The sequence below is a fragment of the Mytilus edulis genome, chromosome 6 (assembly GCF_963676685.1).
Source record: "Mytilus edulis chromosome 6, xbMytEdul2.2, whole genome shotgun sequence".
Lineage (NCBI taxonomy): Eukaryota > Metazoa > Mollusca > Bivalvia > Mytilida > Mytilidae > Mytilus > Mytilus edulis.
In genome coordinates this window covers 2,994,730-3,010,607 of record NC_092349.1, presented here as the reverse complement: position 1 = coordinate 3,010,607, position 15,878 = coordinate 2,994,730, and the positions used below count along the sequence as shown (strand labels likewise).

The window sequence follows — 15,878 nt, the reverse complement described above, 5'->3', positions numbered from 1 at the left end:
TGATCAAAGGGTAATACATAGGTCGCACATGATCAAAATGGTAATACAGGATCAAGAGGGTATACCATGGCCAAATGGATAATGCAGGATCAAAAGGTTAATACATGAACAAATGTGTATCACATGATCAAATGTGTATCACATGATCAAATGACCTAATGACCACAACAGTAGCATATGATCAAATGAGTTATTATACATGATGAAACATAATTTATTGTCAAGGTACTAAGGGCTATTCCAGAAAAAAATGTATGCGGGGGTTGGAAGGCACATTGTATCAATAATACATGGGTGATGGGTATCAGTGCAACTTTTCACACTATAATGTACTAAAATTCTCAATTACAATTGTCTGTGTGGTGGGTGCTGACAAAAACTGCCTTCCAACCAACCCCCCCCCCCCCCCCCCCCCCCCTGATTGTTGCTGTCATTTGAAATTAATTTTCAATTCTTAATTTAAAATGAATTTTTATCTACAATTAATTAAATAATTTATTTTTGAACATTTTTGAAGGGGATAAACAAATTTTTGGTTCTTCCCTCGCCGGGATTCGAACCCATGCTACTGTGATATCGTGACACCAAATCGCCTGCACTGCAGCCGTCCCGCTAGACCAAATATATATAAAGAAAAGTACAAAAAAACTTCTATTTGAAGTTGATATATTGAAAATTTACCGCTGATTTGTCATTCCAGTATTATTATTTGTAATCAATACACACAATACATCACAATGATATTTCAAATGAAAGTTGATTATCCTCATTTAAACATATCAAATTCAACTCATATAACAAATATTTAATACATTTCGATATATGGTCTTTTTTTCAAAAATATTCATTATAATCTCATAAATTCGTATATAATTTTAATATGTAAAGTGTTTTTTTTTATTAAAGTAAAAAAAAAACCATCTACTAATCGTAGTCCGAGTTTGTTCAATATATTTCTTCATATAAATAATGGTAGGCCGAGTTTGTTATAGTCTGAGTTTGTTATAGTCCGATTTTGTTATAGTCCGATTTTGTTTTAGTCCGAGACTGAGTTATCCAGCAGCGGTTTTGGTTAGTGTATTGCTATATTTTATTTTTTTCATAGTTTCAGATCAAAGGTACCAAGCTGTTAACATGTTTAAAAACAATTAATAAATTATCTTTTGTGTTTTACAAGTTTAAAATCTTCAATCTTTTACTCATACCAAGCTATAAATAAATTCAGTATTTAGACGAAAGCAATTAAAAACAACAATCATGATTTTCCAATTATTCAACTGGAATTTGAATTAACATTGGGCGCGAACGTGTAGAGTGCGAACGGACCTGGTACCAGAGTGAACATCAGCAGACCTATCTTCCTCCTGCATTTAAGAATCATTTAATATCAGTCGGTTGAAGAGCTCTTAAAAGCTCGGGTTCCTTCTAATAATGTTTATATGCAACCAGACAGGACTTTAAATAAAGATCACTGACTAACTTTACTTTACATTCAATTATAACATGCAGTTTTCGATAATATCCACTATTTTTAAAGAACATTTAAATCTTGGTTTCCCTCCCCTTTACTTGTATTTCCCTGCTGCATGAAAACATTGAATGTCTTGACCATGTTGACTATTAGTTCGCTTCTCAGATAAACATACAAAGATGGCATCTCAACCAAAAGGCATAGAAGTTTTGGACGATGTTTCAAGCATATCAAACGCGTCAAGTATTTGTAGCACCACCAGTGGCAGTGAAACAGATTCAAGTTGTTGCGAAGATCATGGAGAATATTTGTCCTCGCTACCAACTAAAACATCCTGTTGGAACATTCATTGTCTCGAATCCCTTGGAATCTTTTATAATACCACCTACCACCCATCCCCTTTAGATATTGTAAGCATTGTTAATGAAGAACTTCAAATTTTTGGACCCTTGACTGATGATCAAAGAATTTTGGTGAAAAAAATACAGAACTCTGTAACATTAGATACAAGCATGTTCGATGAAGACATACATTTTAAGACAAAACTTGTTCAGAAAAAGAAAAGAAATGCAGCTATGTTCTTACCTGAACTTGAAGAGAATATGAAAAACTTGAGCAAGTAAGTACATGTATTAAAATTGAAGTGACTCAGTAACATTGTATTAACTGTTTCCAGAGCGACCGCATAGTCCTAATTAGCTGCGGTACCATAGTTCTTAGGGAATCCAGCTCTGTTCGTGCCCATTCACGTTCATGCCCAGTCTCGTTCGCATCCTTTCACTTTCGCACCCTACACGTTCGTACCCAAAGTCCGTTCGCACCCTACACGTTCGCGCCCAATTTTTTATTGGTTTTGTGTCTAATGACTTTGTAATCAAGTTTTGGCAAGTGTATTGGCCTTCAAGTATAATTTGTTGTCATTGTCTCAAAATAAATTAATCACGTTTTGGATTGTGTATTGTTAAAAAAAAATAAGTTTCTAAATAAAGTGAGATTCTGTCAATGTTTTTTTTTTGTTGTGTTGAATAACTCTTAATCATGTTTTGGTTAGTGTATTGCCATAACTTTATTTCAATGTTTCAAAATAAAGTGAGATTCTGACAACTTTTTATTTTTCAAGCTGTCACAGTAAAAACAATTATCTTTTGTGTTTTTCATTTTAAATCTTCAATTTTTAATCATACCAAGCTTAATACATGCAGTATTTACATCACTCAAAGCAATTTAAACAAAAATCATGATTTTCTAATTATTCATCTAGAATTTGCTTTAAACATGTTAAAATTGGGTGCGAAAGTGTAGGGTGCGAACAGACTTTGGGTGCGAATGTGCGAGGTGCGAAAGTGTATTGGGCGGGAACGGACCTGATACCGTTCTTAGGTGAGGGTTGTAAAGGGTTATTTTTGTGCAACATTTTTAGCCTTTTAATTCACATGTTTTCCTGTTTTATTTCTCCTTTTCTCTTGTTTGGTCCAACAAGCATGCTTCATCATGTGTTCATGTTTCCCCCTTTTTTTTTTCCATGTTTCGTGTTTGTACACTTGATTGCTCTTGCTTGTCCTGCTTTTGATTAAAAAGTAAACAGGGACTAAATTCAGTCAGTTTGATGTCTGGAGATTGTTTTAAAGCATGTAAAGTATGTGTTCCCAGGATATTAATTGCTATCTACATCTACATCTATAATATTGATCTGCAGTGGAAATCCATAACGCAGATACTGCTGTGCAAACGTCAACCTGCATGCTCAGTATTTACAAGTGCAATTAAAATTGGATAAAATCAGATGGTTTCTGTTTACAGCTGCAGTCTCAAAAGCTGCTCCTTGAAGCTATCAAATCCTTATGAATATTTTTTTCTCTTTCAAATAAGATGCAACTTGCAGACGCTAAAAGGTGACCACAGGGTCCTCATTTCCATTAAAAATGATTATTTTATCTCCAAGAACGGCTGAGTAATAGCTTCAAGTACTTTTTCCTTTACATTTACAATTATGTTCCTCATGCCTCGTTTTTTTCAATTTTTATTTTCTGTGCAACGTTTTTGCAATTTTTATTTCACATTAATTCTGTTTCAGATAGAACCCCCTTTACCACCCTCTTAGGTCCTTATATTATTTTATTGACTATATATGCCAAGACCATGAAAGACATGATAAAAATATAATACTCAAAGCCAGAGGCGGATTTAGTGGGGGGCCCCCCTTTTTGGGGAAAAAATTGGTTACTTATATAGGGAATCACTGAAGCGTGACTGGAGTGGGCCCCTCTTAGGCAGTCAGTGGGCCCCAACATATGAACATTTCTGGATCCGTCACTGAAAGCTGACCTATAACGTTCAGAAGGCAGTCTATTTGATTTAATGAACCAAACTTTTTATAGATAAACGACATTCTAACATAAAAAAGTGAACAGATACATTGAAAATTACTTTAAAATATTTTTGTTTAATTTCAAAGCTAGCAACACCAACACAAATATCATGAATATATCCATTTTTATTGACGGCTTTGTTCAAAATTCAACTGACATTGCAATTTCAATCACATACATGTGTAATTGGAATTAGACCGTGGCTTTGTTTCCAAAGCGAAAGAAGAACATCATATTAGAATTAAAATTCATTTTGAGAACTAGTTTTGACATAAATCTGCAATTTTAACGAATTAAACAAAACTGTCAAATTCATTAGGTCTGACAGTCACATCCTTTTGTTTTGTCGTAGAGAAAGTACCCGGATTAATTTTCTTCCATAGAGATAAAAAAAAAACACACAATTTAACCTCAGCGTTTCAAAATAGAAATCTACAATAGTCTAGCATTGCATACTGTAAAAGTATATTTGACAAATAGTATTTGGGACCAACAAAAAGAGGATGCAAGGGGTAAAAATGTCAATTTGTCCTGCTCTTTTATCTGTTCTTGTAAATACCCCCCCCCCAACCACCACCACCACCAAACTAAGTATAGAACCATATCATGGGATGGAGGTGTGTCATACACCTCCTAAGCTAGGTTGTTTAAGTAAACCATGTAAACCTTGTGTGAAATTCTGAATCATTTCCACGTCAAGTTCTTACTATTGTGATATTGATGTTAGATTGATCAAAAGTTATTCTGAGATGCTTGATAGTAATTAATATGAATATTACTGATTACAGTGATCCATGCCTTGGGACTGTGAAAAATTTCCTGCTGAAAGTGCAGCTAGTGATTTCCTGCCAGGGTGCTTATTTATATGGTATACGACAGACTGGTGCTCCAGGAGACATGATTCTTGACATTTTGAAAGAGTTTTGTTTAATGTGTGATATAGTTCCTGTGTAAGTGTTTGTACAATTAGAATATGTGTATTATTAAAAGATAAGCTGTGTAACGTTATGACTTGCAATGAAACAACTCTTTTTCAGAGACCTGTGAAATCATGTAGAAGTTAACAAATATGTCACTGTACAGCCTTCAACAATGATAAAAATTAACCCATAATGCAAAGTGAGCTATTGTATAGATATAAGAAGATGTGGTATGACTGTATGAGTGCAAATAAGACAACTCTCCATCCAAGTTACAATTTGTAAAAGTAAAACCATTATAGGTCAAAGTACAGTCTTCAATATGGAGCCTTGTCTCACACCGAACAGCAAACTGTAAAAGGCCCCAAAAAATACTGGTGTAAAACCATTCAAATGGGGAAAACCAATGGTCTTATCTATATAAAAAACAAGAAACGTTATTTATGTCGACTTTCAAATTGTACCATAAAACTTTGAAGTTGGCTGAACTAGGTATTTGATGCATTTTTGAATGAGACTTGTGTTACCATCATGACCATGGTAACATACAAAAATTAAATCACTTTAATGGTAATGTTGACCTCAATTTGTTTATTTTGAATTGATTGGCCTAAACATGTTTACATTGTATTAATAACTAATTATATTCATGATCATGATGATAATAACAAAAAATGGAAAAAAAAATGTGTGAATAAAAAAATCATAACAAATATAAAAAAGAAGATGTGGTAAGATAATGTCAATGAGACAACTATCAAAGAATATTTTTAAATGCTTGTGAATTCTCAGAAAAGTTATTTTTGTCGTAGGTAATTATGGCAATGTGTTTTCAACCATTTTTACAAACCATAAAGATAACTACATGTACATGTAGACCTGAACAAAATTTTCATTCTCTTCCTTAGACATTTCCAAAACAGAATTTTTGGCTCACCTGGCCAAAAAGATAGAAAATCCATGAAACTAAAATTCGAAAAATATCACTGATGAGGTTGAAATTCTCAAATTTTTGCTACATTCTGGGCTTAGTTAATATTGACTTAAAATCTTCTAATATTTCAGTCCGGGTTCAGCCAAAAAATGTAGCATGAAGATTCATAATGTAAATGTGAAATCTTCATCAGATGTTGTCCTTGTCCCAATGATGTATCGTCTAAACGCATTTGAAAAAGAGACAGCATGTATAGTGACGTCTGCTGAGGTATGTTTTAAAACTGTGTATTTTATGTGTTTAAGTGCAGTCTTCACGATAAACCTTTTAAATCCACAAGCTGGACACTTAATTTAGAGAAGCTTTTAGTTGGAATCTTTTGGCTTGTAGAGAAGCAATTTTACAAGCATGGACTGACTGTCTTTTGATTAAGCGTGTTGGTCAAAAAATCATTTCACTTGATATGAAAATATGTGGTTTACTGTTTCAAATGTATTTATTTTTTATTTAGTATAGATAATTAAGTAGTTGAATCATGCAAAAAGGTTTGTTAATAAGTGTCTTCAGGGTTCTCGCTAACGATTTTTGAAGGCGAGTCCAGGGACTCGTCATTTTTAGCCATGACGAGTCCAACAGCAAGAAGAAAATATTTTATTGCAATATAATAATGTAAAGTTTTAGTTTCCATTTCCTAACAGAGCAATGAAATGACATTAAATTCAGATAACTTTTAAACTTTTGCTATAAAATGATGATATTTGTGTTTACCCATACAAAGTATTTCAATGTTGATGCATCTGTGGACTCCAGACAGACTCTGATGAGATCAGACAGACTTTGATGAGTCCAGTACTCATGGGCTCACCTTAGCGAGAACCCTGGTCTGGATGGGTTTTCTTTATTTCTGTATTCTTTAATTTTTTAGGACATCTTATTGTAATGCTAATTCTGGGCCATTATTTTTTAGTGCGTAAACCACATCCAGATCCTCACTAAATATATATGTGTATTGACTCACACTGAACAACAAGCTATAAAGTGCCTCAAAAATATCTATATAAAAAAAAATGAGAAACAAGAAACACTTATGAACCACATCAACAATGACAACTATACTACTGAACATCAAGTTCCTGACTTAGGACAGGTGCAAATAAATGCAGTGGGTTTAAACGTTTTAATAGTGCACATTAATATAATCACATGTACCATGTGTGTACTTTAAAACAATCTTTGATGTAACTTCTGTATTTGGTATAGGATAATGAATTTTATTATACTTCATGTTAAAATGCCATAATTTGATTGGCTAAGACCAGGGTGTTAATTTACTCTATCACATAGCTGAACGGGTGACAATTTGTTTGAATGTTACCCTCTCGGCTAGACCAATCAAAAGTCGATAACTTAAAGGACAATGAATTGAATTTACATCAAGTTATTAAAGACAATGCTTAAAGTTCTACGTTTTGGCTCAGTCTCTATTATCTGACTTTAAAATAAAACAAATAAAACATCTTATACTGCACTCGTTCTATTTTTGTCTTGAAAACCTATAAATCATAATGTGCTATGCTTATTGTTGATATTTTATTCTCAAAAGCATTCGTTCACCATGGATTGGTTTCTACAGGTGATGTACATTTCATCATGTTCATTGTGATGTATATTTCTCCACCAGGTATGAGGCCTTTTAATAGGGGGATTTCCCCAAAATTTTTTAATTAAATAAATAACAATAACACAATAACAACAATTGAAAATATTTGTTTTGCTAGATAGCCGAGCTTTTCTCCAGTTTAGGTCCGAATCTTTATATGGTTGATATGTCAAGTTAATGCATGATTATTGTCTATTTATTTCACTTCTGTTGATTTTTCTAATACCCATAACGTTGTTAAGTACGTGACTACATATATATATTAGAAAATACTTTAAAAAAATTCATCTGAAAAAGACAATAATGATAGGACATTCAGTACAATAAATTAAATAACACATAGCTGAGAGGGTGATAGAGCAGATCGGTACCCCTCAAAAAAGCATTGTCAACCTTGGCTTTGCCGCAGTTGACAATGTTTTCTAGGGGTACCAATCTGCTCTGTTACCCTCTCAGCTATGTGACATTTATATAATACTTACACACAAAAGTAACAGGTGAGCGAGTCAGGTGCTCAGGAGCCCCTTGTTTATAGTTTTGTTTATTGCTCACATACATAACGAGCAATATATAGGTCAATCTATTTGTGTATGGAATGATGTTATATGTTAAACATGTTATATATGATTGAATTTTTTGGCAGCGCCATTTGACCTTGACCTAATTTTATGATTCATTTGTTACATCTGTAACTCAGATACTTTAATGAGGTGGTCAACTATATGTGGTGTATATACATGCATGGGTTTTCCCATTTGAATGGTTTTACACCAGTAATTTTTAGGCCCTTTATAGCTTGTTGTTTGGTGTGAGCCAAGGCTCCATGTTGAAGGCCGTACATTGACCTATAATAGTTTACTTTTTTTAAATTGTTATTTGGATGGAGAGTTGTCTCATTGGCACTCACACCACATCTTCCTATATCTATGACATATATGATTATTTTAAGATCAAGTTATTACAATAAATGCATGAAAAAGGGCAGGTCTCAGATTTTCCTTAAATTTTGCATTCAGCTGTGTTTTATTAAACATGAATTGACAATTGAAATAGATAATGCATTTATATCTTATATAATCTGAAATATTATTGAATATATTCTCTTAAGGAACAACCATTTAAATTAAAAATCATACAAGACTAGCAATTTTTAAGCTAGAGGCTCCTGACTTGGGACAGGCTGAAAAATGTGGCGATGTTAAACATGTTCTTTGAGATATCAACCCTCTCCCTCTATATACCTCTAGCCAATGTAGAAAAAAATAAGTTTGATATTGACAATTTTCATGAATAAATTTGATTGGCATATCACATGACACTAATACATGTAATAAAAACCTGATTGACTGTCATTCTGACAAATTTTCATCTAAAATTCTATTCTTGTATTATTGTAGTAATAAACATTCAGAACAATTCAACCACTGGCCTTCTTTAGTTTCTTTATTTTCCCGAACTACATGATAGACATTTTACTTGCACAATCATTAAGATGTTATAGATATGATGTTATGACTTCACAATAATTGACGTCACAATAACATGACGTCATAATATCTTTGTATGAATGCATGAAAGTCATTTTTAGTATACGAAATTTGATGAATTCAAATCTTTCTTTTTTATGTTGATCCCATATGGCCTAATTGTATTATATTCCTGTATTTACAAGATGTTTAAAAATACTTGCAGGTAGAAATAGTACAAGGATTGCAGAAAACAAGAGAAACTAGGTCAACTCCAGATGGAGGTGCAAGTGATGTTAAACATGAACCGTCAATATATCAAGATGTACCCCCTAAATTCCTTGGACAACATGGGGGTGACCTTCTGATTCATAAAGATATTTATGGTGGTAATCTGAGCAAAGGTAGAATGTTTCGATACCTTCCAGGAATGATTTGCATAGGAACAAGGGTAAGGATGACTATGGGAACGACCATTAAACTTCAAGGGGGCGGGGGATTATGGTTTTTTCTAAAACAAAATTCTGATCCCCAATTTGATGAAAAAAGATATTCTGGTCAAGCAGATGACAAAAAAAATATTCTGAATGCAGAAAAAAAAAACATTACCCCCCCCCCCCTTTAGAAGTAAAATTGGCTGCTCCCTTATGTTAAATGTCTGCTTCTGTCTTCTTTAACATTGCCTCTTGCATTTCTTAAAAAAAACAAGTCCAAAGCATAAATCCATTTAACAAATAACTGAAAAAAGGAAATGTGTCAAAGAGACATGTACAACAAACTGACCAAAGTGTAAAAAATAAGGCATTCAATCAGTCTTTGATGAAGCAGGAAACTCCACACCTGGAGCCAGGCTTCAGCTAGCCCTGAAATAATAATGTATACTAGTGATAACTAGTCTAGCGAAATGGATGCCACACTGAACTCTGAATCATACAACTGAATCAAAATTTATTTTAAAACTCACACAAGTCTAATAAAAGCTAGTACAGTACTTGCAACCTTAGGCGTTACTATTTCAGCGATCAGTCAGCGGTCATCAATCAGTCACTGATCAGTCAAGTTCGCGTCAAACTCACGTCAGCAATCCGTCAGACTTATAGTAAAAGTTATTGACTGATCGGACTGATCGGACGGATAGTACCGATCGACCTTGATGACGGATTGAACTTTAATACGTCACATGATAAACTAATACAAATTACGGAATCTTAGTTTCGTTTAATCTAATTAAAATGGCGACTCTTGAAAATCAAAGTTCAATGATACATTTTGTTTATTAATTATTTAGCAAAGTTTTATGAATTGAAATGAAAAGAAATGTACAGATAAAACCTAAATTACATTATCATCATTAAAGAATGGTCTTTTTCGTTTTATTTAGGTTATATGTTTTCAAAACCGGCGAGTTCTAAAACAGTGTCTACATCGCGATTTTTATTTCATTATTTTCCAAACATTCTCGGGAAAAACAAAATGAAAGAATCAGTTATTGAAAAATGTAGTCTATTTTTTTCAATATTTTCAATTTTTGTATCCTTATCATCATAAAATTCTTAAAAAAAAACTTATCATAATCACGGACTTTCTATATTCTCGTCACAATCGAAGCATTTAAAATAACAAATTTCAAAAATAACTGCTGTATTTTTTAACAAGAAATAGAAATAATTTTAAACAATGCAAACAACATTACATTATATTTTTCTGATAGTCTTCTTTTAATAAAAAAGATAACTACTCCTAAACAATAAAAAGTACAAAAATCCAATGTTGGTAAACATAAATATGTTCCTTAAAAAGAAAGAAATAAGCAGATTTATTCTTTCTTGAATAATTCACATTTTCCACAAAAAACATATGAAAATCTTTTATAACAACTGATTGCAATTGAAATTACAATATTTTCCAATATGAGAAGAAATATTTGCATTTTTGCCAACACGTACAAAAAAATAATATCTCTTTCCTTAAAGTAAACATAATTTATGAAAAACAACCAATCCTGATGGACAAAAAGTAATGCAATCATTTATTTTAAGTATTTTAAGTCTCATTACATCTCAATTCTAATTAGCAGACTTGTCTCAAGATGGTGAAATAACTGATTTCAAATAAAATAGTATCATCTTTAATAAAAAGAAGAAGAATTTTGGTTATTTTATACAATGCGAATAAAATTTTAGTATGATTTCTCTGACATTCCTTTAATTTTATCAACAAAAAAACTATTTTAAACTATAAAAAGTACAAAATCCAATGGCGGTCAAAAATTTAATATTTTTTTCCTTAAAGTAAGCATGTTTTATGAAGAACAGCCAATCCTGATGTACAAAAAGTACTAAAATCATATGACGGTTAATAATTTGTATCAAAATAAATCAATAACTGCATTCTTATTCCACAAAAGTAAAAGTTTAAGTATTTTAATTCTCTTTATATCTCAATTCTAATTAGAAGACTTGTCTCAAGATAGTAAAAAAAACTGATTTCAAATAAAATAGTATCATTTTTGATAAAAAGAAGAATAATTTTTATTATTTTAAACAATGCGAACAAAATTTTAGTATGATTTTTCTGATATTATTTTAATTTTATGAAAAAAAACTATTCTCAACTATAAAAAGTACAAAAATACAATGGCAGTCAATAATTTACAGTAAAATGAAACAATATTTGTATTTTTGGCAATGCATACAAAAATTTTATATCTTTTTCCTGAAAGTTAGATTATTCTATGAAGAACAGCCAATCATGATGTACAAAAAGTACTGAAATCATATGACGGTTAATAATTTGTATCAAAATAAATCAATAACTACATTCTTATTCCACAAAAATAAAAGTTTAAGTATTTTAATTCTCATTATATCTCGATTCTGATTAGGAGACTTGTCTCAAAATGGTAAAAATAACTGATTTCAAATAAAAAAGTATCATTTTTGATAAAAAGGAGAATAATTTTGATTATTTTAAACGATGCGAACAAAATTTTAGTATGATTTTTCTGATATTCTTTAAATTTTATGAAAAAAAACTATTCTAAACTATAAAAAGTACAAAAATCCAATGGCGGTCAATAATTTTCAGAAAAATGAAGAAATATTTGCAATTTAGGCAACGCGTACAAAAATTTAATATCTTTTTCCATAGAGTAAGCATATTTTATGAAGAACAGCCAATCATGATGTACAAAAAGTACTGAAATCATGTGACGGTTATTATTTGTATCAAAATAAATCAATAACTACATTCTTATTCCACAAAAACAAAAGTTTAAGTATTTTAATTCTCATTATATCTCAATTCTGATTAGAAGACTTGTCTCAAGATGGTAAAAATAACTGATTTCAAATAAAATAGTATCATTTTTGATAAAAAGAAGAATAATTTTGATTATTTTAAACAATGTGAATAAAATTTCAATATGATTTCTCTGCCATTCTTTTAATTTTATGAAAAAAATATATTCTAAACTATAACAAGTACAAAAATCCAATGGCAGGCAATAATTTTCAGTGAAATGAAGAAATATTTGCATTTTAGGCAATGCGTACAAAAATTTAATATCTTTTTCCTTAAAGTAAGATTATTTTATGAAAAACAGCCAATCCTGATGTACAAAAAATACTGAAATCCTATGATGGTTAATAATTTGCATCAAAATAAATCAATAACTGCATTCTTATTCCATAAAAATAAAAGTTTAAGTATTTTAATTCTCATTATATCTCAATTCTAATTAGAAGACTTGTCTCAAGATGGTAAAAATAACTGATTGCAAATAAAATAGTACAATATTTGATAAAAAGAAGAATAATTTTGATTATTTTAAACAATGCAAACAAAATTTTAGTATGATTTTTCTGATATTCTTTTAATTTTATGAAAAAAAAATATTCTAAACTATAAAAAGTACAAAAATCCAATGGCGGTCAATAATTTTCAGTAAAATGAAGAAATATTTGCATTTTAGGCAACGCGTACACAAATTTTATATCTTTTTCCTGAAAGTTAGATTATTCTATGAAGAACAGCCAATCATAATGTACAAAAAGTACTGAAATCATATGACGGTTAATAATTTGTAATAAAATAAATCAATAACTGCATTCTTATTCCACAAAAATAAAAGTTTAAGTATTTTAATTCTCATTATATCTCGATTCTGATTAGGAGACTTGTCTCAAAATGGTAAAAATAACTGATTTCAAATAAAATAGTATCATTTTTGATAAAAAGAAGAATAATTTTGATTATTTTAAACAATGCTAACAAAATTTTAGTATGATTTCTCTGACATTCCTTTAATTTTATGAACAAAAAAAACTATTTTAAACTATAAAAAGTACAAAATCCAATGGCGGTCAATATTTTTCAGTAAAATGAAGAAATATTTGCATTTTAGGTAACGCGTACAAAAATTTAATATCTTTTTCCTTAAAGTAAACATGTTTAATGAAGAACAGCCAATCCTGATGTACAAAAAGTACTGAAATCATATGACAGTTAATAATATGCATAAAAATAAATCAATAACTACATTTTTATACCACAAAAATTAAAGTTTAAGTATTTTAATTCTCATTATATCTGAATTCTGATTAGAAGACTTGTCTCAAGATGGTAAAAATAACTGATTTTAAATAAAATAGTATCATTTTTGATAAAAAGAAGAACAATTTTGATTATTTAAAACAATGCAAACAAAATTTTAGTATCATTTTTCTGATATTCTTTTAATTTTATGAAAAAAAACTATTCTAAACTATAAAAAGTACAAAAATCCAATGGCGGTCAATAATTTTCAGTAAAATGAAGAAATATTTGCATTTTAGGCAACGCGTACAAAAATTTAATATCTTTTCCTGAAAGTTAGATTATTCTATGAAGAACAGCCAATCATGATGTACAAAAAGTACTGAAATCATATGACGGTTAATAATTTGTATCAAAATAAATCAATAACTGCATTCTTATTCCACAAAAATAAAAGTTTAAGTATTTTAATTCTCATTATATCTCAATTCTAATTAGAAGACTTGTCTCAAGATGGTAAAAATAACTGATTGCAAATAAAATAGTACAATATTTGATAAAAAGAATATTAATTTGGTAATTGTAAACAATGGGAACAAACATTTAATATCATTTCTTTGACATTCTTTTAATTTCATGAAAAAAACTACCTATTCGAAAGTATTAAAAGTTCAAAAATCCAATGGCGGTCAACAATAACCATTTTCATAGAAATAAGTTCATGTTAACAGAGTCATATAATACAATTATGTATTATATGTCTCTGATGTTTATAATATTTAATACGAAAATATTAATCAACACAAACAATTTAACGCTCTAAGCATCTTATTCTGTTAAACTATTTTTACTTTTGTATTGCAACTAATTTTATCGTATTACAAATTATAACGTGTAATTTAAGGTGTCTTCGTAGAGGTCCGCGTTCATCGATTGTAAACACTTTGGAGTTCGGTTTACATAAGAATTTTAAATATATACGTATCCGTCCGATCCGTGCATAAATTTAATTTACTGATCGATCGGTGACAGTTGTTAGGGTAACTCTCACATAGGTTATTTGACTTATCTGACGGATCCTATGGGTCACCGATCACCGATCACTCATCGATCAGTGAAACATCCGTCACCGATCATTCACTGATCAGTCAAGTTCACGTCAAACAGTAACGCCTAAAGGTGCAAGTACTGTAGTTCCTGACTTTGAAAAGGCCCCAAAATGTGGCGGAGGTTAAACATATTTTGTGATATCACAACCCTCTTTTGTACCTCATGCCAATGTGAAATAAACAAGCACATAGTATAAGAGGGGTAAAAGATACAAGAGGGACATTCAAACTTATAGATCGAAAACAAACTGACAACTCCATGGCTAAAAAAGAAAAAGACAAACAGACAAATTATAGTACACAAGACACAACATAGAAAACTAAATACTTAGTAAGCACAACCAGTTTGTGTTTTGAATGATTATTGCTATATCTTGGTGTTTTGTCTGTTTTAGGTTATATTTACTCTCCTGAAAATAACAGGTACACATTTGAGAGAAATAATGACAATGTCTAAATATGACACAATCAAGACCAGTAGTAAAGCTACCATCTATTGTTCAGAGCCAAAAGATTTTTTGAAGAAAGAAGATAGAGACATCTTAGTGGAGACATTTGTAAGACTTAATAATATTGATTGATGCATAACCATGATAACTGTCAAAGAAACAAAGCAATCTAATAATTTGTAAAGTATGAATTACATGTTTAAAAAAAAATGAAAACAAATATTTTCAAATTGTTCATGTCTAAAAAGTCAATCTCATGACTGATTTCCTACATTTGTCCTACACACATCTGTGTAATGCAGATGCGTAATAAATTGTATTGTTGTTCCATTATTGTATTAGTTAATCTATTTAGTTCACCAACTTATAAACTCTACTGTTTTGGATACGATAATACTTTACATCCATCTGTAGATATTGTACATAAAATGTAATATTTATTTTGTATATATATATTATCATCATGAGCTGAATTTAAATACAAATGTGCAATATAAAGTGCTGTCTTTATCATGTTTAGTGTGGTACCCTAATAGATAATTGAGCGTCAAGGTAAAATACAATTTTCATAACAATTTGAACTCTTCAGCAAAAATTATGATGAAGCTTGGAATACTTTTGACTCTAAACCAAATGGAATGACATGCTGTTTATTCAGATTTTTGACAATATTTTTTTTATCAGGAAAATTGTGATCAAATAGATTTTGCAGATTAAAACTCACATTTTAAATAATTAAAGCATTATACCTGTATGTATATAGATATAGGAAGATGTGGTATAAGTGCCAATGAGACAACTCTCCATCCAAATAAAAATTTTATAAAAGTAAAATATGTATATATATAGATTTGAATGCAGCAGTTCCTAAAATACTTGTCATTCAGTTGTGTCTTTTTACATTTAATTTCATTTTGAACTCTTTTTTTTTTTAATGTTGAACATTTTGGTTCTTTGAAATTTA

General features: G+C 30.4%; 1 protein-coding gene across 1 annotated transcript; it reads left to right on the top strand.

Moving 5' to 3' along the window:
- The first annotated feature begins 1,502 nt into the window (after positions 1-1,502).
- On the top strand, positions 1,503-15,107 carry LOC139526952 (uncharacterized). Its single transcript, XM_071322132.1, has 5 exons — positions 1,503-2,090; positions 4,629-4,790; positions 5,826-5,964; positions 9,047-9,271; positions 14,861-15,107. The coding sequence occupies exons 1-5, from the start codon at positions 1,651-1,653 to the stop codon at positions 15,044-15,046; spliced, it is 1,152 nt and encodes a 383-aa protein (XP_071178233.1). The 5' UTR covers positions 1,503-1,650; the 3' UTR covers positions 15,047-15,107.
- Positions 15,108-15,878: the final 771 nt, after the last annotated feature.